This window comes from Trachurus trachurus (assembly GCF_905171665.1).
Source record: "Trachurus trachurus genome assembly, chromosome: 6".
NCBI lineage: Eukaryota > Metazoa > Chordata > Actinopteri > Carangiformes > Carangidae > Trachurus > Trachurus trachurus.
Window position 1 is genome coordinate 31,564,403 of NC_139897.1, and position 24,989 is coordinate 31,589,391.

Here is a 24,989-nt window from a genome sequence, read left to right on the forward strand (position 1 = left end):
CTAAAATTAGGATTTCTGGAAACCTTTCATTTTTGTTGTCTAGACCTCGACCATCAGTGGTGGAAGCAACTTGAATAACTGACCTCATTGGTCTGGTCAACAGAGGATTTCTGCTGCAGAATCAGCCGCGTCCACCATCACTGTTGTGTCACAAAGCTCAGCACCTATCAGCTAGCAACCACTACAACTCTTTTGTACCAGTTGTACCATTAGTAGGGGCACTGCATAGTGCCATAATATTTGGTTTGGCCATATTATATCTGTGACCTGATCCATCAAAATGAGTTACAGTGACCCAAATTTCAAAGGTGAGATTTTGGTATCAATGGAAAGATTAGAAAATAAGCTTTAAAATGATACTCTATAGTCAAAGTCAGATGGTTTTCAATTAGGCTCTTTCACTCTCTTATTCCGTTCTAAAACCTGAGAAAATTGCATTTTAAGTTTTTGCCAGTGACTCTGGCATCTGTACCACGTGATTACACGCACCCTATACGGCCCCTTGTTGTCATAGGGGCACCATTCAATGACCCTAGGAAAGCAGGGAATCTCACAATTCATTTCATTTCATTTCATTTCTTTATTTATTGAATTGGGACAGTGCACATTCATCAACACTGACACATTAAGTATCAGTGTAAATGTGCCGGACTTAGCACAACTGCTAAATTTCAGCCGCAGTCCCAAGGCAGGTTTCTAAAAAACATAACACAGAAGACTTTATTCAGATGCTGTTTACAGCTCCTCTCTGTCATAAATGGTTCAGAAGTTGTGATGTTTTGTAAAACATGTTCAAGCGTTGTGTCGATGCTACGTTCGGTTTAGCATCGTTGCTACGTTCGGTTTAGCATCAATGCTACGCTCTGTTAGCGTCGATGCTACTCGGTTTAGCATCTGTTTCTGTACCCGTCCCTTTTTGTCATAGAGGCACCATTCAATGACCGTCGGAAAGCGGAGAATCCCGCAATTCAGTTACAGTTTACAGCTCGTCTCTATCATTCACGGAAGATATTTCATGTTTTCCACCGATGCAACGCTCATCTTCAGAGGGTTAAAGTTGCAGTCAACTTTAATCATCATTTATGTACCTTTTCTCAATTATCTGGACTATGAAACTTTGGGAGATTGTTTTTGAATGTCATTGCTTTGAAATTAGGGTAAAACATTTTTTTCCACATTATCAGCTGATTATCTAAAAATAGAACGTTGAGACATCCGACTCATTTTGATAGAACGGGTCACATCTATTCACCAATGCCAAGTATCACTCTTTCATTTTCAACTGCAAATACAAAGTTGTGGCACCAGAATACAAGAGTACTTTGTCGTTAAGTGCTGAAGTTGAAGGCAACTGGACTTCTTCTGATTCCAGAATACGTTTCGCCTCCCATCTAACCCTAACCCTAGACAGGGACACCTCCAAGGTGTTTGTCCAGACCAAGGGTTAAATACTGTACCTGGGTTTCCCACACTCTTTAGAAATGAAGAAGCCTCTTGGATTAGAGGCAAAATTTCTTCAAGAATCAAAAGAAGTCCAACCTCAGTACTTAATGACTACAAAGACCTGGAGGACTGAGAAGCTTCACGGACGTAGAGTAGCCTTCTATTAATAACCCTGTTGGTCAGTCCGTCTGTTGCCTGTCCTGTGAGGGACGCGACCTCTGCACTGGAGCTCTGCTGTTGTGTTAAACTCTGCATGTTAACATCATCTGTTCATGGTTTAGAATCGAATAAAATAACTTTATTGCCATTGTTAACAAGATTCAACAAAGCTTGTCGAGCTTATTCTTAGGTGCAAAACAAACATTTGTTTCTAATATGTATTTATTCTGAGCTACTTGAACACTACACTATGGAGCTAAAAGGATGTATTGATATAAAGATAAAAACATATCATTGTTGTGTAGCCTCATATACTATATAAATATATATATACACAAGGTGGGTGAAATAATGTGAATATCTTGAATAGAAATTGAAAGACTTTTGACCTTTAATGCAATTTCCAGTTTCATCCTGTATTTCTAAAGACTTCCTTGAATGTGACCCACAGTCATTAAAGAAAACTCATATTTTAACATCTCACTGAGCTGCATTAAGAGCAGTGACCTCCGGATGATCTCATCCAACACTTCAGACTCATTACCTTGACTGTTGTTTGGAGTTAAACAACGCGTTGATGAAGAGTATTTACAGCGTTTAGACGTGGTTAAAGGTGCCGGGGAGTGTAATGAACCGCCGCCGTCTGATTGTGAAGAGCTCTTCACCGCCTCCGGGGTCGAGTGCAGACGTGCGTCACGAGGACGGAGTGAAGAAGATCCGTTCACGCCGTAAAAAAAACCCACTACGACAGAGCGACCGCTCGGCTTCACAGCTCCACGTTTAACCGACGCCGTAACGACGGCTGACAGACGATCACTTCATACCGTTATAATTAAGACAATTAATGAGAAGAAATTAACTTCACTCACTTCGGTAAATGATTGGTAAATGAAGCAAATACTAAACAGTCATTTTCTGTCACTGTTATAAAGTGATGAATTATCCACAGCACAGAACAGCAGCAACTTCAACACACTGAACTTAGTTATTATTATTATTATTATTATTATTATTATTACTACTATACAAGAGAAAAATGTACATCTCTCCAGCATTTATCTCTCTGGCTCTTTGGTTTGGCTATTTATAGGACTGAATACACAGGAACACACACCACCCACGTCGGTGCTTTACATTTAAGGTCGTGACTGTTTTTATTCTTTATTTTTTGGAGTGACCTCAAATTCAGAGAAGTTAAAGAACTGTGCTGTGGATTTCTGGGGCTAGTTGACTGAACAGTCTCACAGGACCTTCATAAACTCACTGATTCAGTAACTGATTAAAAGAAGCAGCAGGTTGAACACAACTCATTCTCATTTAGTTCGTCTGCTTCCAGTTTCTCTAATGTGAGGATTTGCTGCTGTTTTCCCTTTTGAATCAGGATCAACTGAAAACCTTTGGGCTTTGAACTGATGTTTGTTTTCTGACAGTTTAGAGACCAACATTGCAATCAATTATTTCACAAATTGTTGAAAACATATCAATAGATTGACAACTTTGGATTGACCAAATCAATTTACTGCACACATTGTAGTTTTGCTTTAGTTGAGTTCAATAAACACAGATGTGTTCATGTAATTAACCAGCTAATCACAAACATTATTAGATCTTGGTCCAAATCTGCTCATTAGCTCAGTGACCTTGGTGAGATTTACTCATTAACTCCTCAGGCATCAACGTTTTGGTCGAAACAACCCAATGGGTTTACAGAACTATTAAAGTTGGATACCCACAGACTGTGAGTGAAGTCATGCAGCAGAGAGTACACCTGGTACCTGGTACACCTCTGCACTGACAAGTACAAACAGAACGATGTGAAAAATCCAGCTGAGAGCTTGTGTGCAGGGCTGAGCCGAAGCCAAAAACACCAAACCTCAGGCTCTCAAAACATCTGAGGCCCCGAGACTTTAAACGTCTGAGGGCGTTTTAAACATCCAGTGATGTTGGAATCAAGGTCACAACAAAAGTTCCTCTACAACAGAGGAACTAATAATATCTCAGTAAAAGTTCTGGCAGGGAGTGCAGCGGCCCCCTTCAGTCAATACAACTTTTAACAGTTGTATCGGAGCAAAGTGGAGAAACAACTGAAAAGGCTGTGGAACTACTCAGAAGTCGATGCAAACTCATTTATCTTCAAACATGTTCGGCCCTGTGTGGGAGCAGCTCTGCAGCAGGAGGTCAGGAAATGTGCTTTCTGTGGCTGGAACTCTTTAGACCTTCACAGGCCGCTCGCACAAAGACCACGGGCCAATCACACACCAATGGTGACACACAAATAGGAAAGAAAAGGAAAACGTATTTGTGGCTTTGAGGAGTGTAGAAATGATTGCATTTCATTTGAAGGAAAAGAGTGGAGGGAGCATTTATAAAGACGTTTATTTGACAAATTGCTGCATGTAGGAGACCCGTTGAGCGCCGCAGCTCTTTTTTTCATGGAGCAACTCTGAGAGAAGGAGTTTGGATTGGAAGATAATTTCATACAAAGGAAATTCAGAAGTTCAGCATTTGAAAATCACTTAAAAAAAAAGCACTTCCTAATGAGATTAGTACTGCGGGTTTGAATGGAAGCAGCTGGAGAGGATGTTGGTCTATTCAGGTAATAACAGGCGCCTGTGGAAAAAGTTTCTTTCTCGATACAGAACTTCTCTAAATGGACTAATGAGGGACCACATATGTCGAGTTCATGATTATTTTGGTCTTTAGCGATCAATAAGATCCTCAAACTGGAGAAGCTGGAACCAGAACACACTGAAGTTCTCCTTACCGACCTATTCATCCAAGAATGAAGCCTCCAAACTGTGATTTATCAATACACAGGATTATAATGTGATACTGTGCATATATACCGTTTAGTAGTGATTTGTACCTACTTCCTGTTGCTATCCACGACTTAGGAAAATATGCTACATTAACGTTCACTCATTTGTCAGGAGCTTTTATCCAAAGCTGGTGCCAGGGGATCGGATGAACAGGATTTACTCTTTGTAGAGACAAGTCTTCAAGAGGTTCCCTGGGATCTACAGGGATGTCTTACCTCTGGTAGCACCGTTAGCTCGTTTATTCAAGGCTGGCAATCCCAGGAAAGATTCCCTGTACAAATATGGTGACTGAGAAGGAGCAGAAGACTGAATGGCAGAGTTCAAGTGGATGGTGCAGACACAGGAGTGTCTTTAAAGGCAGCATCAGTGACCTGGATTTGATTGGGGGCGGCGACGGGGAGCAAGCGGAGTTCGACGAGTAGCAGAGTGACATGTGACCTTTTAGGTTTGAGGTTCACTCTTCATGAAAGGAGGCCGACCAGAAGAGCACCACAGCTGACAAGGTGAGAGAAACCCACGGGGCTGGAGCAAGGGCTGATGGGTAAGGCCTGATTCCTCTTGTGTTGTGTTGTGTTGTGCAAAGCAACACAAACCGGGAACAACACACAAGAGAGAAGAGATGAAGATGAAAACTGGATACTGATGTTGGGATGGAGAGGTTCAGCTGAAGGTGGCTTTGTTTCATTCATGTAGAAATGGATGAAGTCTCAGCAGAGGTCGTGGGGTCGTCTTCTGGGAAACGTCAGGTACAGTTGGGGGTCGTCCGCATAGAAGCAGATGTCAGATGTCACTGACTGCATCTAGACATGAAGGCCGCTATGAAACAACTTGTTCAAGCATCAAACTGTAATAAAGAAGTGTGGAGCAGTGCAGTAAAACCAAACTGATGAGAAGAAAGCTGACTAAACACTGACTGGGGTGAACTCTCCCTCTCTGCCTCTCTGCCGTTTCTACAAGCTGATTCTGAACAGAAATGAAGTGAAACCAATGATCTCCTGGAGGGAAGGAAATCAATCTACATACTGATGGGACGACAGGAGCATGATGTCTAAGTTGCAGAAAATGGCCTCAAATATATAAACACAGTTTGACTTGTACAGTTTAGTTGGTGGAAAGGAGGAAAAACAGAGTTGTAGCTTTGGAAAAAAGAAGGACAAAAAGGTTTGTTGATGTGATGAAGTTTGACATCCATCTTTCTGAGCCTGAGTGGAGTTAAAGAGCATACAGGATTTCCACCTTAACTCTGCTACATTTTCACCTTATTTAACCAGCTCCAGAGTCCTAGTTCTGGTTAAATCAGTGACTTGTAACTAGTTCCAGGGAGAATGGAGGCTCTCTGCCTTCCACCTATAGCGTCTCTTGGCTGAAAACCAACCTTGTAAGATCAGAGCCTCCGACTCGGTGTCCCAGCTCTCGTCTCCATGGCGACACCGCCACACAAACGTAACGCGCTAACCCGTAACCCGTAATCTCTTGTTGATGACAGGTAAGACTACACAGATATACACATGGTAACATGGTAGATTAGGGCTGGGACGATATGTTTTTCTCCCGATTCGTTTTTTCTACAATTTTTTGGATGGCGATTCGATTTAAATTACGATTCTAAGATATTGCCGATTCTCTCGATTTTTTGTCTGCATTTTTAACATTTATCTGCACACAAATACTGTAGGCGCCTATAAATTAACATACTGCATTATAAAGTGAACTTAAACACTTTTCAAAACCTGTACTCTCTGTATGTAAAAAAGGCTAACAAATGCACATTGCACAATATTTTAAAAAACATAAAAAAAAAAAAAAGATTTTTGAAAAAGAAAATCGATTTAAAAATCTCAAAAAAGATATCGCGATATTTATGTGAATCGATTTTTTCTCCCACCCCTATGGTAGATGATAAATAACGTTATCCACCGCTCCATGGATTGATTTCTCACCGGCTTCGTTGGAAACAAACGCACATGGAGGAGAGGAGGGTTAGAGACACAGAGGAGGAGAGACCAGACCTGGAGAGTTCAGCTTTAAATAAACCAGTTGAATGTGGACAGGGAGGTGTGTGTGTGTCTGTGTGATTAGTCGTGTAATTCAATGTGACTTTGTGTGCGACCCAGTGTAAACTCTGTCTCAGAGCTGAATAAAGATGGATGTTCCCTCTCTAACAGACACCGTTCACAGGAAGCTGTGTGTAGAAGTGGATGTGAACAATGACCCGCAGCTGGTGTTTATTCAACATGTACGTTTTAAAAGCCTCATCACAAAACCAGTTTAAACAACATAAACGTTGATCATCTCGCTGCTTCTGTTTCTTCACCCGTCAGGTTTTATTCTTGAGGTGTTTTGTTTGCTCTGATTTAATTGGACTCTGGTTCATTTCCCCTCGTTGGTACAATTCAATCAGACAAATCTGAACGCGGCAATTGTGTTTGATTGTAGGTTTAAAAAAAAAAAAAAAAGTTTCAGTTTCACCGTCTTTATCCAGAATCATAGAAAAAAAATATAAAAGAAATTTGGTCATAATTTCTGTGACGTCCTGAGTCGTGGCTAAAATGAAAACTTTTTTAAATATTATTATTTACAAATATCAACTAAGGTTCTAGCACTCGACTAATCTGTATCAGAGGTTCAACAATTCATGTTTTCATTCATCAAGAATTAAAGTCAGAGGTTGGAAGACGATCACATACCGTCGTAGTTCCCACCATAAACGGTGATTCGGCGGCGTTATTCTCATGACTCGCCACGAAACCGAAAGTGAAAAACGCTGGTCGGCTCGACCAGCATTTCCACCACCACTAATAATAACAAAATAACAATAGAGACAAAACCATAGATTTATAGAAAATGGGCCCATTAACAAGTGGTAACGTAGATTCATCCACATTAATATGAGACTTTTTTATAACCAAATAGAAACTCCTTGTTGTCCCTTTAATACAACAAATGAACCTGTAGAAATGAGATCGAACCACAACACAACAGTATCTTTCTCCGGTGGATCAACCAATGACAGGACGGACCAGACAGTCTGGAGTTCATCTGCAAAGTCTGAAGACACTAAAACAGTCTGAACATCGGTTCTTCTCATCACCGACACCGAGACGGGTCGTACTCATAAATAGGGGTGGGCAAAAATATCGATATGGCAATATATCGCGATACGTTATACCGCGATACGATATCGATATTCAATATTTAAATATCGATTTTTTTTTTTCAAAAAAAAAAAAAAAATTCAATTTTTTTTTTTTTTTTTCAATTTTTTTTTCAAATAATAAATCATGTTTCAGACCTAAATCCAATTGAAATATGTTGTTGTAACTTGCACTTGTATAAAATGGGGGCGGCGCTGTCTTATAATGTTACAGAAAATGATTTTTAAATACCATGAATGGAAAATTACATAAAACAAGTTGCTACTGACTTTTCAGTATCATAAAGCACTGTCTTGGTTTACATAAGACATGTTATTAATGTTCATGCACTTTAATGTCTCCAGCTGTACAGTGTTTATTCATTTGTACATTGTACAAAGTTTTGGAATAAATGCATGAGACTTTTTCCTTTTTATGTTTTTTTTTTCATTCACATATATCGTGATATATCGTTGATGAAATTTCTTGCAATATATCGAATATCGCAGATATCGTGTATCGTGATATTATCATTATCGTGGGCCAAATATCGCCACAGTATCGAATCGTGAGTTACCCATATCGTCCCACCCCTACTCATAAATAAGACGGATTAACTGGAGTTGATTGAAAGGACCCGTTAAGACCGACGGGAACCTGTGAGGAGGAAACCTGGGCTCCGTCTGACAGGTCACAGCTGCTGCTGAGTGACAACAGCCTCAAACTGTACAACTCCTTTATGTTGCGCAGAGAGAAGTTAAAAAAATACAAAAAACAAAAACCGCCAGGTCTAATGAGTGTCAGAGCTCCACAGCTGGATGTTAATGAGTCGCTGTCTGCAGCGCTGATAAGAACATCTGAGGAGCAGAGAGGATCAAAGCTGCAGCAGCGGCTTCCCCAACAACCAGGAGGAGGAGGAGGAGGAGGAGGAGGAGGAGGAGGAGGAGGAGGAGGAGGAGGAGGAGGAAGAGGGGGGGAGATGGTTTTTAAAACTTCACAGCGATTACTGTGGAGTGTGATGCGAGGTGAGCCCGAGGCCGTCCGGGCAGCAGAGAGAACAAACCGGTTTGTTTAGCAGAACAGGGAGTGAAATGAAAGTTTAAACCCAAACACAGAGAGGAAGGAGAGCGACACGGAGACGCTGCAGAGCAGAGGAAGGTTTCTGCTCTGGACTCCGAAGAAACAGTGTTTTTTTTTACTTTCTGTTTGTGTTCTTGTAGAATTTTGTGTTGTATCCTAAAATACTGCAGTTTTCCACCTCCATGATTATTATTGTTTTAATCCATGACGTCCTGTGAGCTTCAGGTCCCTCTGACTCATCCATGACTTGTTGTCTGTGCCAGTGGGTGAAACTAATGTTGACAAAGTGGTGATTTTCGATCAGAAGTCTGTCCGTTGTGTTTTATTTTGAAATATATCGGATGCTCTGTGCGCTTGACATCCTGTGTGGGGAGATCTAATCGCTGTAGACTGATACGTGATGCCTTGCGGAGATGCGCCGCATTGCACACGGTGGAAATACCGCACTCTGATTGACTTGAACGGGAGTAAACTGCTTCAGCGTTCGGATGTCGGAGTCAGTGGAAATTGGGGGATATGGCTGAAGTGAGACGTTAACCCAGTGTTTTTCAACAAAAATGACTGATAAAAATATTCTTTTGACTAATTATTATTCTTTTTAAATGTATGATTAAAAAAACACCACATTATCTTAAAACAACTGTATTCTATACTTTCACTTTCTCGACAATAAATCGAGTTCAAATAAAATGCAGCGTATAAAAATATCTGATTTGACACATGACTGACGGCCGAGTCACGAGTCAAAAAAGGTTGGGAACCACTGCGTTAACCGGTCAGCAGGGAGTTAGTTAGTAAGTCTCTGAACCAGCACTGGAAGCAGCTGGGTGGAGAAGTGATATTGTGTCCTAACACAGATTTAAATAAAGCTGGTTTGTTTTTAGATGCAGGTTTCCACACTTTGGCTGAATAAATAATTAAAACTCACTCTTTAACAGCGTTTTGGTCCAGTGTGACCTACAGAACACGTCGCCCACACACTTCAGTATAAAGATTATATTTGTGTGTATGTGTGTGTGTGTGTGTGTGTGTGTGTGTGTGTGTGTGTGTGTGTGTGTGTGTGTGTGTGTGTGTGTGTGTGTGTGTGTTTGGGTTGTGTTAATTGGTTGCTTGTGTTATGTGGAGTCAAGTGAAGTCACACGACTCCTTTGAGTTCACACAAACCGACCACGTTTCCTAAAATACATTTGTTGGATCATAATGTTTTTGTTTTATTTATGTACAAATGTTGGTTATTATCTCTGTATTTAAAATCACATGTTTGAACTGAGTTTGTGTTTGTCTTCTGTTTTAATCACCTGAAGGTTTTTATTTATCTGTATCATGATTGTAAAACTGTTTTATTTCAAATCTGTGATGCACTTCTTTTCAAAAAAAATCTACACAAGTTAAGTTTATTACAATCAATATAGTTATAATAATCGTCAAAACTCTGGTGGAGGTGCACACAGAGAGACAATATGTACACCAGGGGTCATCAACTATATTTGTTGAAGGGCCAGAATCTTTCTCAACAGACACCTCGGGGGCCGGACATTCAAATAGGCCGGGATGAAATTAAATTCACCTTTTTGCCAAATATATATTTCTATTTTACCTGTAAGCTCATAATTTTCATTTATACATATCTTTGGTGTTTGGTATGATATAAAATGAAAAATCTTGACAGCTGGACTTTCAGATACTCCCAAAGGCTGGACATTTACACTGCTGACTTGCCCTGTGATTTTCAGCCTAAATATGAAAGGAGGCTGACAATCGGTTCTGATGATACAAGTCAGTAGCCCTGAGTAGTCAGTAGTGTTTCTCTAATACACATTCCACATCTCGGAGGCGACGTTTTTCCACACATGGACAGAGCTCAGTGGGAAACAGTAGGAGAGACACAGGCCGAGGGGGAACCAGGACAATTGCCCCTCGGGGATAAATAAAGTTTTTTGAATTGAATTGAATTGAACACCGGAGGGAGAAGCAGGTCCGTGCAGCTGTGTGCCACGGACGTGCACAAAAAACAACAACCGAGTGGCATCAAACACGCGCTGCTACCGCATCGTTTTTGGGTTGTGAGCGCGCATGACACTGAATGGGTTTGAGTGCGCAAAAGACGCTACGCTACATCTGAACGGCCCGCCCGTGCACACCCAGTTTAACTAAGGCAGCGGCCAAAATCACCCAGCTCGCCTGCAGACAGGCAGGGAAAACCCTGCAGTCCAGTCGGCTCCCTAAACTTTCATGCATGGTGCTTTGGGTACCGCGGCGTTTGCTAATCCCAGTGCAGGGGCTCACAGGCACACACAAACACTGAGCGTGTCAGCGTGTCTGCGTGTCTCCGTGTCCCAGCGCATTGACTGACAGGCGCACACAACGAGAGACCGAGAAATATAATACTAAACTATTAGAACTCAGTCGCGGGCCGGATTGGAAGGTTCGGCGGGCCGGATTCGGCCCGCGGGCCGCCAGTTGATGATCACTGATGTACACTTTTATTTTTGGTGTTAATAAAAAGTAAGATTATTTATATGTGTGGAAGTTGTTTGTACTTAATTAAATCTTCTATACTGACTGAGCTGTTGTTGTTGTTTCTGTTTCCAGATAAAAGAAGAAAAGAAAATGTGTCAACTCGGAGATAAAAGAGAAAAAGACGTCGTGATGAGAAAAAACAAATGAATGTTTATCGTCAGTCAGCAACAGAGTGTGTCTCAGTACTTGGTGTGTGTGTGGGACGTCTGATGTGACCTCTGACCTTCAGCTCCGTGGCGACCTCTACGTGGTTGTCGTAGACCAGCACGTTGGCGACGAGCTGCTCCTTCCTCTGGGAGAAGGAGGCCGGCCCCTCCGTGGCGCCCGGCTCCACGATCACTTTGAGCAGAGTGCGAGGACACGACGTCCCGTCCCACACCTGACAGACAAGACAACGACGACAACGACAAAGAAAACGTCTCAAAGGCTGTGGTGCGTTCACTGTACCATTAATACATAGGAGACTGGAGCGTCAACAAACCAACAACCTCTTTTTCTTTGTGCTCCGTAAACGTTTGAATCTAAAAACACACGAGCTATGAGATATGAATGACTCAGGACCTAAAGGGATAGTTCAACATTTAGTCAGATCCTCCTCTCACCATAACCCCTATAGTCATAGCAGTAGGTTCGTTATCTTTAATTGTCGGTGCAAGCTATTTTTAGAACAGCGGAGCAGAGCCGTGAGCTGCTCAGAGCTACGGAGGCTCATGGGATTTCTTGGTTTCTCTCATCAAACTCATCAAATACACAATCCAACAACTCCACAACGCTCTGGTGGACAAGTCATGACCTGAACATTCACCACGCTATGAGATAATCATGTATAATCATGTAACATTACGACACATGAAGCAAATACTCAGAACTACTTTCTCTTTTGAAATCCCTCCGCCCAGCAGCCGTGTCAGGAATGTAGTTCCGGCTGCATCTGCCTCTAAAACAACTCTGTGTGGTAACGTTGTTTTATTATCTCATAGCGTGGTGAATGTGCAGGTCACAACTTGTCCACCAGAGCGTTGTGGAGTTGTTGGATTGTGTATTTGATGAGTTTGATGAGGGAAACCAAGAAATCCCATAATGAGCCTCCGTAGCGTAGCTCTGAGCAGCTCACGGCTCTGCTCCGCCGTTCTAAAAACAGCTTGCACCGACGATTAAAGGTAACGAACCTACTGCTATGACTATAGGGATTATGGCAATGGGTGAATTTGCCAAAATGTTGAACTATCCCTTTAAAACTTGGGGGCAATCAAACAGCAGCTTCCTGACCGGACAGACACATTGAGGAGGAAGTCAAAAGTTTTTTTCTGTTTGTCGTTTCCTCCATCGACTGGTGAAGTTGTAGGAAACATGGCTTAAAACTAAATATGTTATTACTTCATTAATTTAGTTCCTTCCAGACATTTGTATTAAATTGTGATAACACTTCTCTATCTCTCTCTCTTTTTTTTTTTTTACAGTATTTCCTGCCTCTCTACTTAATTCTTAAAACAGAATATGGGAGATAGCTGTATGAGAAAGTTCTGTGTGGGTAATTTCTGTCTACAGTTTCTAAAATAAGACGCCCCTAACGCCGCTGAAGCAACACTTCAACACTTCAAGTGCATTTTGTCAAAACAGTGTTTGTTCCAAGTGGCCAAAAGCAGAGCGAGTCCCGCTGGTGCTGTCCTCACTAAAACCTTTATAAAATCCATATGCTCTGTGAGATTCCCATCTACTCTGGTGCAGCTGTAGTCGAGGAGCTGCTGGATGCATTCAGTGTCTGAGTTACTATCATGGGGTTTATTCCACTGTGTAAACCAGAGGATAGAAATGTAATTTTTGCTGCTCAGGCATAAGAACAGTCACAATGTTACCAACACTGGACTTTTATTCTCTCAGGTCTTGACTCTCCATTGTGACCGAGATGATGCACAACATTGACCTGATAATTTTGGAGCGATCCTTTGATTTATTTTGGGTAGAAGTATGTTTAGGAACCTCACCTCCAAAAACCCTACATGGCTTCACAGGTTACAGCAAAGTCAGGGAGAAAGAGATTGGATGACCTGCAGTTAATGGCCATGTAATGGGTTGAGCTTTAAAGATGGGCCACAGCAGTTGAACCTCACAGAACCAATGACTGAGACTGAATACAGTAAAGAGCTTGTTTTCTTTTTTGTACACTGTAAAAATCTGTGATAAAAACAGCTTAACAGAATAACACAAATTCCAACAAAATTCTTGGTTCAGTGGGTGGGACAGCGTAACATCGCCAAGAGTGGTGACTTCAGGCAGAGACACAGCTGCATTAGAGCCAAAGGAGCGCGATTTACAAAAAAATAATTTAAAGCAGAAGTAAGCGGAATGTTTGTGTTAATATAAGTCTTAAATAGTTCTATCTTCCGACAGCAATCACTTACATAGAGTGTTTGGTCTGAAACACGGGTCTGTCGGTCACTCTGCTCTGCTCTGAGCCGAGGAGAAAACTTTCCTTGTATCCTACAACCTTTATCCAATGAGGAGAGAGAACGGCATAAAGGGGCGGTCCTCTCTGTGTGTGCAGCCAAGGGATGCGCCTGAATGTGGTGACGTAGGGACGAGGGCGGGGACTGCTAACTCCATCTGCTGACAGGAAGTTAGCCAAAACCAGCGGATCGCTTACTTCTGCTTTAATCGTTACTGGTGAAAAAAATGGCTGATATCGATTATCGAATAAAATGCTGAATATCAGCCAATATCATCAGCCATGCCAATAATCGGTCTATCCCTAACAGATACTATGAATATACTCGACAAAATACGCAAAACATTTAACTTGAAAGTACAATAAAGACCATCATAAGCGCTGCAACTAATGATAAATGTTCCAATTCTTTTTTGATCAATTATATATCCTATCAATTGTTGCACTAAAGTGAAAAGTTACGATCAGTTCTCAAAGTCTAAGCTGACTTGTTAATTATTGGATAATTATTTCTTTCTATGACTCTGATTGCAACTGTAATACTGTTAAATTATTTATTTATTGTATTTTTTGGCTACATTTGTTAATTGTTGGATACTTGTTTCTTTCTATGACTCTGAAATCATGAAGAGCTCTAATGGATTTAATGGAATATTGAATTAAAGGGTACTGTAGGCATTTATAAACTAGACAGCTTCAGCCTACACCTTTTCCATCTATTTAAGACCTAGTTGAAGGAATGATGGTATTATGGAAGGTTGACTGACTGTGACTGATGCTCAACTGTAAACAATTAAAAGATTGAATAAACTAAACTAAACAATTAAATGTCTTGAAATGACGAAGACGTTCATTTTCATTTTGAGTTTATCCGATGAAAAGCTGTAGATACTCGGTGTGGACGAGCTGGGACCAGAGAGTTTTAATACTTCAACTTCACTTAACTGTCAATAAAGTTGGTTGTTATTTCTTGAAGCCGTCACAATCAATCATAGCTCCGAGCTTCAGTGTGAACAGGCGTGTGATTTATTTATGCTGAGTCTAGACTGATGATCGCAGGTTGTTAAGGAGCCGTAAAAAAAACAACAACTCTTCATCCACCATCAGCACTCTTGTTGTGAGTTGAACCTCGTCTCGTGGTTGTTTGTGAAGCCGTCACAGCTCAGTGCAGCTTTTCAAACTCAGCGAGAGCAGACTGGCAGCGGACCAGCACTTCCTGCCAAATCCTGTTCAGATTTATCTCCTCTATCGGCCTCGCTGGCAGGAAACCAGCCGTCACTTACAGCCTCATTTTCTGTTCGCAAAACCCGAGGTGGCAGGTAAAACAGCTCGGGACTAAGAGGAGGAGGAGGAGGAGAACAACCTCCGCCCACCGAGGCCACCAGACTGTGAAGTGGATTTACCGTGAGACAGATGAAGACCGGGACAGCTGCGTTTCCTCAGCAGTGAAAAAAAAAAAAAAAAAAAACCTAAATAGCCTGTTAGTTTTTAAGGCCAAACGATATATCAAAATATTACGAAAAATCACAATATGGCTAAGGTGCAAAAAGGTGCCATGTTAATTAATATTAATTGGCTGACTCGTTTTCTAAAGTGATCCAAATTTCTTTTTTAAAAAGAGCAGATTTCATTTCCTCTCTCAGCTTCTCTCTGGAGCTCTAACAACAGGTTGGTGTCAGCCAATCAGAAGAGAGGAGGAGGCTCTGAGCCTCTCTTCTGATTGGCTGACTGTTTTCTAAAGTGATACAATAAGAAATAGAGCCGATTTCAGAATAAAACACTCAGAGAAACCAAATCCTGTAAAGTTGTTGGATGGAGGGTCCAGGTGGTGAGGGGGCGGGGCTTAGTTGTGACATCACAAAGTGACAGGAAGTCCTGACGGCTGGTTTTAAGGCTCAGTTTCTGAATACAGGCTGTGTGCATTTCTCTGTGGACTGAGGCTTTGATACTTTCACAGTATTAATATAGAACCTAGAGCTGCTTTATAATCACACTACACATGGACATCTACCTTTATACTGTATGGAGCTTTAACACAAACATCTACCTTTATACTGTATGGAGCTTTAATACAAACATCTACCTTTATACTGTATGGAGCTTTAATACAAACATCTACCTTTATACTGTATGGAGCTTTAATACAAACATCTACCTTTATACTGTATGGAGCTTTAACACAAACATCTACCTTTATACTGTATGGAGCTTTAACACAAACATCTACCTTTATACTGTATGGAGCTTTAACACAAACATCTACCTTTATTTTGAAGGCGCTTTAACACAAACATCTACCTTTATTTTGAAGGAGCAACACAAACGTCTACCTTTATACTGTATGGAGCTTTAATGTGTCACAACAAACTAGTTCAGATGAAACATGGTGATACTACAAAGATCCCACAGGTCTACAAATCATATTCTCCAGATGTTAGCGATCTATCAGTTTAATGACATTAATATTTCAGTTTAATTTCTCTCTGCCTTGTTCAGCTTTCAGATTCAAAGCAGGTTGGAGTCGTGTCTTAAAAGGAGGAAGTAGACGTCGCAACGACGACAACAAGTCACATTAACATCCGCGGCAAGAAAGAAACACACAAACAGGTGAGCGTTGGTAATAAAGGGAGGAAACACTCGGAGCTGATGGATGTGATGTGACAGTAAACAGCCCCCGGCGAAGATCCCTGGAGTCTGGCTCAGTGTGTCTATGTTTCAGATCACTATCACTGACGATGTTAATCTCCACGGTGACAGTTCATTATAACTCACCGCTGTCACATTAGCTGGATGTAGATGATGTACGGCGGTGATTCAGGCTGCGGCCGTCGGCTTACAGAGTTAATTTCCTGTTTCCAAAGGGACTTAAAGCAACTACAAAGAACTTTTAACTGGATATGCAAAAGTCTTGATCTTGACCTACAACAGTAAATGAGGCCATTTTTTAATAGTGTCACTCTTTACCTTCAGGAGGCAGCGGTCGAAACGATGTACGGCTCTCAGACCGGACGAGGCGGCCTCACCTGACTGAGGCTATACTGTAAATTAGCATTGAGTTGTTGCTATGCTAGCCAGTAAAAACCGAGCTCAAATTTACATTGCTATGTTTTCGTTATGGCTGCTATGGGGACAGGATCCACAAAGAGAAACCTACCGCTTTTGTCCACAGGAGGTCGCCAAAATCAACACAAAATGAAAGTTATTTTATCTTTGGTTGCTTTAATGGAAGTTTCTGCTATCGCTACGTAGCCACAGGTAGCCACCGTTAGCGTTAGCATTGACAGCTGTTTTTTTTTTTTTTAACCAATTTATAAGACGTGAGAGTTCAACAACAGCTTCAAACAATGAGAGGATATACCAACTTCTATCACTGGAGCTAGCATGCTAATCAGTTAGCATACACGTTGTCATTAGGGCCACGGGGCAATCGCACCGAGCACTGGCCCCTCGGGGCGAAGATGTAGGTGTAAATATCTGTCAATATTACTATTAAAATAGTAATACTTATTTTTTTATTACTAGTTTAGCTTAATTTTTTTTTTAATTCATATTTATTCTAAATTGGTATTTTAGATTTGCAGATTGTTTTATTGTTTTTTAAATGTTTACTGTCTGAGAGAAACACAATTTCGATTCTCTTATGTCCCGTACATATTGTGGAATTGACAATAAAGCTGACTTTGACTTTGACTTGACGAACATTGATGCTGCACTGAAACTGAACTAATGAGCTAAAGGTCAGTGAGTGAGTTCATAGATGTTTGATCAAAGATAAGAAACATTTAGAACTTCTAAGTCACAACCTAATTGATTATTTAAGATGCTTAAAGGGACAACGAGGAGTTTTGGAAGTGAAGCATTTTCACACTACATTTATGAGCCTCCACGCGCACCGTGAAATTCTTTGACCGGCGCAAGACAGACTCATGTTTTCATTCATCAAGAATTAAAGTCAGAGGTTCGAAGACGATCAGATACCATTGCATTTCCGACCATATACGGCGATTCGGCGGCGTTATTCTCATGAATCGCCGGGCAGCGTCCGCGAAACCATTTCCTCCACCACTAATAATAACAAAATAACGATAGAGACAAAACGATATATTTATCGAAAATGGGCCCATTAACATGTGTGGGTAGCGGAGATTCATCCACATTAATATGAGACTTTTTTATTGTCGCAGAATTTTTCGTTCTGCCGACGAAGAAAAATCCTCGTTGTCCCTTTAATAGTGTGCATTTATTCTTAATTATTTGCGTGATTGAATATTAGTTCACTTAGTTTTTCCCAGAGCTTTCAACTCCTCGGTGGTCTTACCCTGAGCAGGGTGCAGGAGGAGTCGATGGGGGCTTTGGCGAGCAGCTGGCAGGTCAGGTCGAAGTACGCCTTGGGCTTCACGTCGGACAGAGGCGTAGTGGGAACGGCCGGGCGGATCCCCTCGGTGGCGGCCCACGACCGCAGCTCCTCCACCATGCGGAGGTCCTGCTGGTCCAGGGTGAACTGGTTCCCCGAGGTCCGAGGCTCCACGGCTCCGCCCACCGCGCCGTCGAACGTCACCACGGAGAAACCCAAGGTGCTGATCAGAGACATGGAGTCGTTGAAGGACTGAGACTGTGCAGAGAGAGAGGGGGGGTTAAGGGTTAAGAAAAACCACAACAACACACACACACACACACAACACGTTCACCCAGAATGCACCTTGACTCTGTGCATGCGGATGATGTCGCCGATCTGGAAGATCTTGGGATGTTTCTCCAGCTTGTCACAGAAGATGGTGCAGCCGACCTTCTGGTTGGACTGATCGATGATCTTCAGGCTGGAGCACAAGTCTGACGAGGGAAGCAAATAAAAATAAAAAAACATCTGAGAAGAGTTCAAAGTTCATTTATTCATATACAGTTTTTGTCGTTGTAGATTCATGTTAAACTGGAGAGAAAAACTCATTTATGTGTTTATTATTGTACAATTAACAGTTCCCCTTTAGGCTAAAGGACATATTCTTAATCTTTATATGCATTATTTATACAACTTTCCATGTTTATCTCAACAAGCTGCTTCCATGTTGTGCACTACTATTTTGCACTTAGTTAATTTTATGTATGACATATTTTATTTTTTCTATAATGTTTAGTTTATATATCCTGTTCATATCAAGATCAGAGAGAAACAGCTTTTCGATTCTTCTGTATTTCCGGGAATTATAGAGAAGTGACAATAAAAATCTTTGAATCTTGAATCTTATATCTATGTACATCTTGTATATTTGTAATATTTCAATATGTATACATGTATCTTTTTTTTTTTTTACTCTTCTTAATTGTAACGTAAGGTAATTTCCTCCTGGGGATCAATAAAGTCTCTGATACTGATCATCAGTTTAATGAACACTCACATGAGTATCAGATATATTATATTATATTATATTATATTATATTATATTATATTATATTATATTATATTATATCAAAAGTGACAGTACTGTAAACATCATTAAAGAAACAACATCTTCATGACAACTTGTTTTGATTATGTTATGCTATTATTATCATCCTTATCTATAATAAAATGAATTCTTTCTGGGTCTTGAACGCAGCTCAGTACCAGAGATCTGACGCTCATCATCACTTCCTGCTTCTCACAAGAATCTTCACTTTTTAATTCAATTTTAATTGAATTGAATTGAATAAAAAAGTGAAGGAGTTTCTTTTTATTATTTAAACCGGTGAATTCTATTTTAATTAAGAACTATTTGATCCAGCAGCTGTGGTTGGTGCTATGACTCAGTGCTGTTGTGTAGATTAGATTAGATTAGAGCAGAAACAGGTGCAGAAGCTTTTAAAGCAGCTCCGTCATTTACTGCAGCATCAACACATGGACTCAATGTTTCCTCCTCCTCCTCCTCCTCCTCTCTGTCCGTGGTGCTGACGTGGTTCAAACCTTCAATACAACTTTTTCACACCAAACTACTTTATGATAAAAATCCAAATATAAACGTAATGAGAAATAATAATATTAACGATCGACAAATGCTGCAACATCCCTGTTGTTCAGAATCAGAATCAGCTTTTTGTCAATGAAACTAAGTTCAATGTAGTGTGGCTTCTATCCTCAAAGATTAAGACAAAAAAATTGAATATAAAAATATAAATATAAACAGAAACCGCATCGGCAACAAAATTGGACACTAGAATAAAGGATCGATCTTATTTACAAGATGTGCAAAGTACTTAGTAGATTAATAGATATACGTAGTTTTGTGCAATATGTGGAATGTATGAAATGTTTGTTTGGTTAGGGATCGAAGCGCAAACTGTTTCCAGAAATGTATCAAATGTAGAGAAAGTCCACATCCTGACAGGCCCGGTATTAATTGTAAGTAACACGAGGGGTTAAGACGTTAATCAATATGAAGGACTGTTGTTATTAAAACTGACTTTTCAAGAGTGAAGAAACATCTATTAGCCTCATGTTAAAGTGTACAAGTTCGACAGCAGTGAACCATCATCCTGTTACAGTTTTTAGATGTAATAGTTTGATACCGACCTGTTCCTCGGCACTTGAACGGCTGTTTGAAGAAAACCACCACTCCGTACACGTTGACGATACACCCGGGCTGCAGGTCGCCCAGTCGCACGTACGTGTATCTGTTGGTCTTGTTCCTGGAGGAGACCTGAGGAGAAACAACACAAAAAGAAACAAAAAGAGGATAAAACCATCATGTTAAACCTGAAAACACCTGGTCTGGTCTGGTCTGTGATGAGAGCTGGAGATGTTGTGTGTGCTGTTGTGATCACAGAGGAGGAAGCAGACGGAGACACAGACTCAGTTCAGAGGAGTCGGTGTTTGTTATGTTTCTATCTGAAGCTTCAAGTTTCTCCAGACACAAAGACAAGCTCATCTTCATGTCCTCTTTTACCTGTGGACACTAGGACGGCTCTGAGACGTATCTGACTGTAAGGTCTTAATGCTAAATTACATCCATAGTCCCCAAAACAACACAACAATTAACATAAAAAGTCCATAAAGACAGAGGACCAGTAGATAACAAAATAAGTACATTTACATAACTGCAGGAGGACTGGACATGATTGATTCGTTGAATTATAAAAAATATATGTATATAGTTGCGTTAAACATGATTCATTGAATTATATAAAACATACAATGACCCGTGCTCGGACTAGATTTCCTTTCACCAGACTGAGCATGTTTACATGACTGCACCCTGACTGAGTGAAGGTCCTCTATGGCTCACTGACTCTACTGTACTTCTCAGGTCATTTTAAACTGTGCATATTTTGCCACATTGCACATTTCCGTGTGTTTTTTTTATTTATTTTGTTATTGGGCCGGTGTTGCTCACTGTTTGTCTTTTATTGTTTTGCAAATGCCTGTTCCTGTTGTATTTGTTAGGCTGCATGTGAATTGCACCAACAACAACCAGTCCATCACTGTGTTCAGCCCCAGTCCTCATAATAATCATGTGTCTTGATATTTACATTATTCCTCCTCAGCTACAAAGAAAAGATGATTTGATGTAAAATCTAAACCATATTTATGTAAACAAAGTTTGGATTGAACAGAAGAACACAGCACAGAACCTGCTGAAGTCTCCTCCCACTGTTGTTCAGATGGTTTAACACAAGCAGATACTTTAGTACAACTATTTGAATTATCTGGAACTTATTGAATTACATCACATAAAATAAAGTGAGCCAGTGACAAAGAGGCGTTTGCGGTTAAAAAAAGAAAAGAAAAAGAAGATGCCACTGCAGCTGTGGTCTTGACTGACCTTGAAAATGTGGGATTTTTTCCCCAATGGTTGTGTTGTGTTAATTGTTGCAGTCAGTTGTTACTTAATACAGACACTTTAGATCAGGGGTGTCCAACACAAGCTACCAGTAGCTCGCCAAAGGATTAATGAATCACGTGCACCTTATAGATTTTCCCAGCCTATATACTATATAATAGCGCCGCCTTGGTTGAAGCACATTTCAGGACCGCTGACCTGTATCATCAGAACAGACATGTTCTCCTTTCATATTAAATAGAGGAGAGACGATACCTGACAGCGATCATTTCAGTTATCAGAGGCTAGAAACAGACTATTTTCATGAAGAGTGGGAAACATAGTTTTGTTTTATGAATATAAAGAATGAATGTTATAAAACACGAGCAGCTCTCGGCCATTTTCATTTTGTAAAAGTAGCTCTCAGAGGAAAAAAGGTTGGAGAGCCCACTGCTTTAGATGATCTCATCCTGTTTGAATTATCATACTTGTATTATTACATACAACATCCTAAAAGCTTCTAATATAACTGACTCTGTCCATAACTCTGCTTGTTTGCTTTATATAACCTTGTTTTTTTCTGATTGATTTGTCCATTTACTGTTTTGTTGTTACTTTTTGTTCTTGTTTTGTTGTTGTTGTGTTGCTGCTTTGTTTTGCTCTCTTGTTTTGCTTGTTCGTGTTGTATCTGGTCTTTGTGACCATTTTGTAAATTCTAACACTCGAAAACTAGACAGCATATCTCAAGGGGTCACTCCTAATAAAACATTTCCAACAATTATTCAGTGTAATTTTGATGTTTTTTGTGAGGCTGGACCTGCTGCTTTAAATCACATTGTATTAGGAGTACTGGACTTATAATATAGACAATATAGGATATTGTATGTTGTGTGATGCTGGAAATGAATCATGGTTTATGTGAGGACAACAGATGGAAAGTAGCTTCCTGCTAAATCTCTTCTTTGAAACAAAAAAAAGATTGATGTAAGTGCACACTGTCCTTAAACCAAATAAAATAAAAATAAGGACGCTTGAGGACTAAATGGACTGAGTGTGTGTGTGTGTGTGTGAACCTGTGTATAATGGTTTTGAAGGCAAACCGAGGACAGAGCCGATGTTTTAAACCATTATCATGACAGATGTTTTTTTGGTTTTCTTTGGTTTTTAAAATCTTGGCATTTAACTAAAACAAATGTCATTTCTGATAAATGTTAAAAGCCGAAGCAAACTGCAGAACAAAGCAGCCGATTCTCTGAACTCGGCACTTCTTCCTCGAAGACGCAGCATCTGCTCATGAAAGAGGAGACGTCTGTCCAACATTTATTTTAACCAACATCTCTTCTTTTGCGGCGCAGATCAAACTCTGATCCAGCCTTTAAACTTTCATCTCCAATCTCTTATTTATTCTTCTAATCTACACTGACTGTGTGTTGTTCTGGTGTCATTTATTCTGTTTGAAAACGTTAATCACAGCTCCACCTCTCTGCTGCTTATTGATCCGTCATTAGCTTCATGTGTGTGACGGTCACACACTCTGGTGTTGTTTTAGCTTCGTATCCACAGAGGAGATGATTTTATTTCAACTAGGGTTGCAAACTTCTGTGAATTTTCATGGGAATTAACGTGAATCTATGGGAATAAAACGGGAAAAAATATGAAATTCACAAAATTGAAGGTTGGCCCTTAACAGAGAACTTAAATATAGTTGGGGAAAATATATTGTAGCATAATCTTGACTAAAACAAACCAGATTTAACCCAATATACAGTAGTAAGTAATATTTTACTCACTGTTCATGTTTTTGTTGTTCAGTAAAATAATTGATTGTTCATACAAGAATTAAAACTTGATAAAGTTCTACTCACAAATAAATCTGTTGAAATGACATGTTTTTAATTGTATTATTTTGCATGGATGTCACAATGCTTCAGACAAGACAAAATATTTACATTTATGTTTGGATATGATACAGTTTGTTTAAATTACCCCAAATTTCCAGTTAATTCCCATAAATTCCCATGGAAGGTTTCCAATTTGGAATATTTCCCAAATTCCCCAGCTTAACTTCCCATGGAAAGTTTCTGGAAATTTACTGGAAATGTCCCACCCCTTTGCAACCCTAATTTCAACCAGCTTCGTCTCTGAGCAGCGTCCAGATACTGTTGTCACTGTTGGTAACTCATGTCAGCTCAGCGCTCACACTGCGTCCTGCATTATAGAGAGAGAAGACGGAGCTCTGTGTCTCCAGAGCGTCAGAGTGGGCGACGGCGAAATGTCCAGACTCTCCAACAGCAGCAGTGAAGGCAACATTTAAAAGACTCTGTAATGTGTCGGTGAGGAGCTAAAACCACACAAGGTTCAACACAAGTGTGTGTGTGTGTGTGTGTGTGTGAGCGTCTGAAAGAGTTCAGGACGAGGACTGTGTGTGTGGGTTATAGTTTATCATTGTGGTGTTTTTATGATTTTGTAGAAAAGACACAGTTTTAACTCTGTTGTTCCGCCTCATTTACCCCAAAAACTAAATCAGTCTCAGTTTGATTCAGAGCTCAGCAGCTGTGAATGTTTCAGTTCAGTTAATATTAATAATAGGATCAAAGTTTTTGTGAAGTGATTTTATGCAGAGTTTAAACTACAGTGTAATGACACTTCTGTCTTCATATATCACTATATTTTTGTCTTTATGGACGTGTTTGCTTCCTTAGATTTTATTTATTTCAGATAACTGGTATATAGTCCATCATGATGAAGAAATACTGGAAGATATTATGACAAATGATAATGCCATGATTAAAAATGTGTAGTTTTGTGACAAAAAGTCCTGATTTTACAGCAAAAAGCCGTGATGGGACTAAAAAGTGTTATTTAACAAATAAACCAAAGTAAATTCAGAGATTTTTTATAACACACTTGTTACACACTTCTCTGGAGATGTTCCTAGTTGATCTGTAAAAACTTTATTTCAATATATTGTAATTATTCAGGTTTGTATCTATTCTTCCTGTTTAGTGGATATTTTTATTTGTCCTTGTTGAATTTCATTGTATTTTTGTTTCCTGCCACTTTAATGAGACCTTAACCCTGGAGCTCCTCCTGTCTTTTTCATTCCTCTTTTGTTCGGCTACATTATAAATGTGTCTCTACTTCAGTTTATCCCCCAGTTCAAGTGAAGGCTGAAGAAATAAATAAATGAATGAATGAATGAATGAATGAATGAATGAATGAATGAATGAATGAATGAATGAATGAATGAATGAATGAATGAATGAATGAATGGATGTTGTGCTGTCGTTTTCTCTCCTTCTACTGGTTGTAAAAACAGAGTCTGACCTCAGCGGGGAGAGAGCTGCTCCTCTTGGTTGCCGACGGCGACCTGGGGTCAGCAGCAGGAGGAGGAGGAGGAGGAGGCAGCGAGGAGGACACCTGAGGGACGAGGACAGAGACCAGAGTGAACATGTTGGTAGCAGCAGAGACACAGGAGGAGGAGAGGAGATGTCTCCATATACGTAGATCTTCTTGATACGATTGTGTAAAATCAAATATAGTCAAAATATAGAAACATATTTTAAAGCAGAAGTAAGCGATCCGGTCGTTTTCGCTA

At 40.2% G+C, this 24,989-nt stretch overlaps 1 protein-coding gene across 1 annotated transcript in view; it reads right to left on the reverse strand.

Moving 5' to 3' along the window:
• LOC310987945 (protection of telomeres protein 1-like) overlaps positions 1–24,989 on the reverse strand; it is a gene marked incomplete at both ends in the record, with an annotated part of 116,900 nt that overhangs the window by 43,307 nt on the left and 48,604 nt on the right. Inside the window, 5 exons of the mRNA XM_083974414.1 lie at positions 11,379–11,534; positions 17,920–18,213; positions 18,301–18,431; positions 20,146–20,272; positions 24,719–24,811. Coding sequence (XP_083830540.1) covers positions 11,379–11,534; positions 17,920–18,213; positions 18,301–18,431; positions 20,146–20,272; positions 24,719–24,811 — 801 coding nt within the window. The remainder of the gene's footprint in view (positions 1–11,378; positions 11,535–17,919; positions 18,214–18,300; positions 18,432–20,145; positions 20,273–24,718; positions 24,812–24,989) is intronic.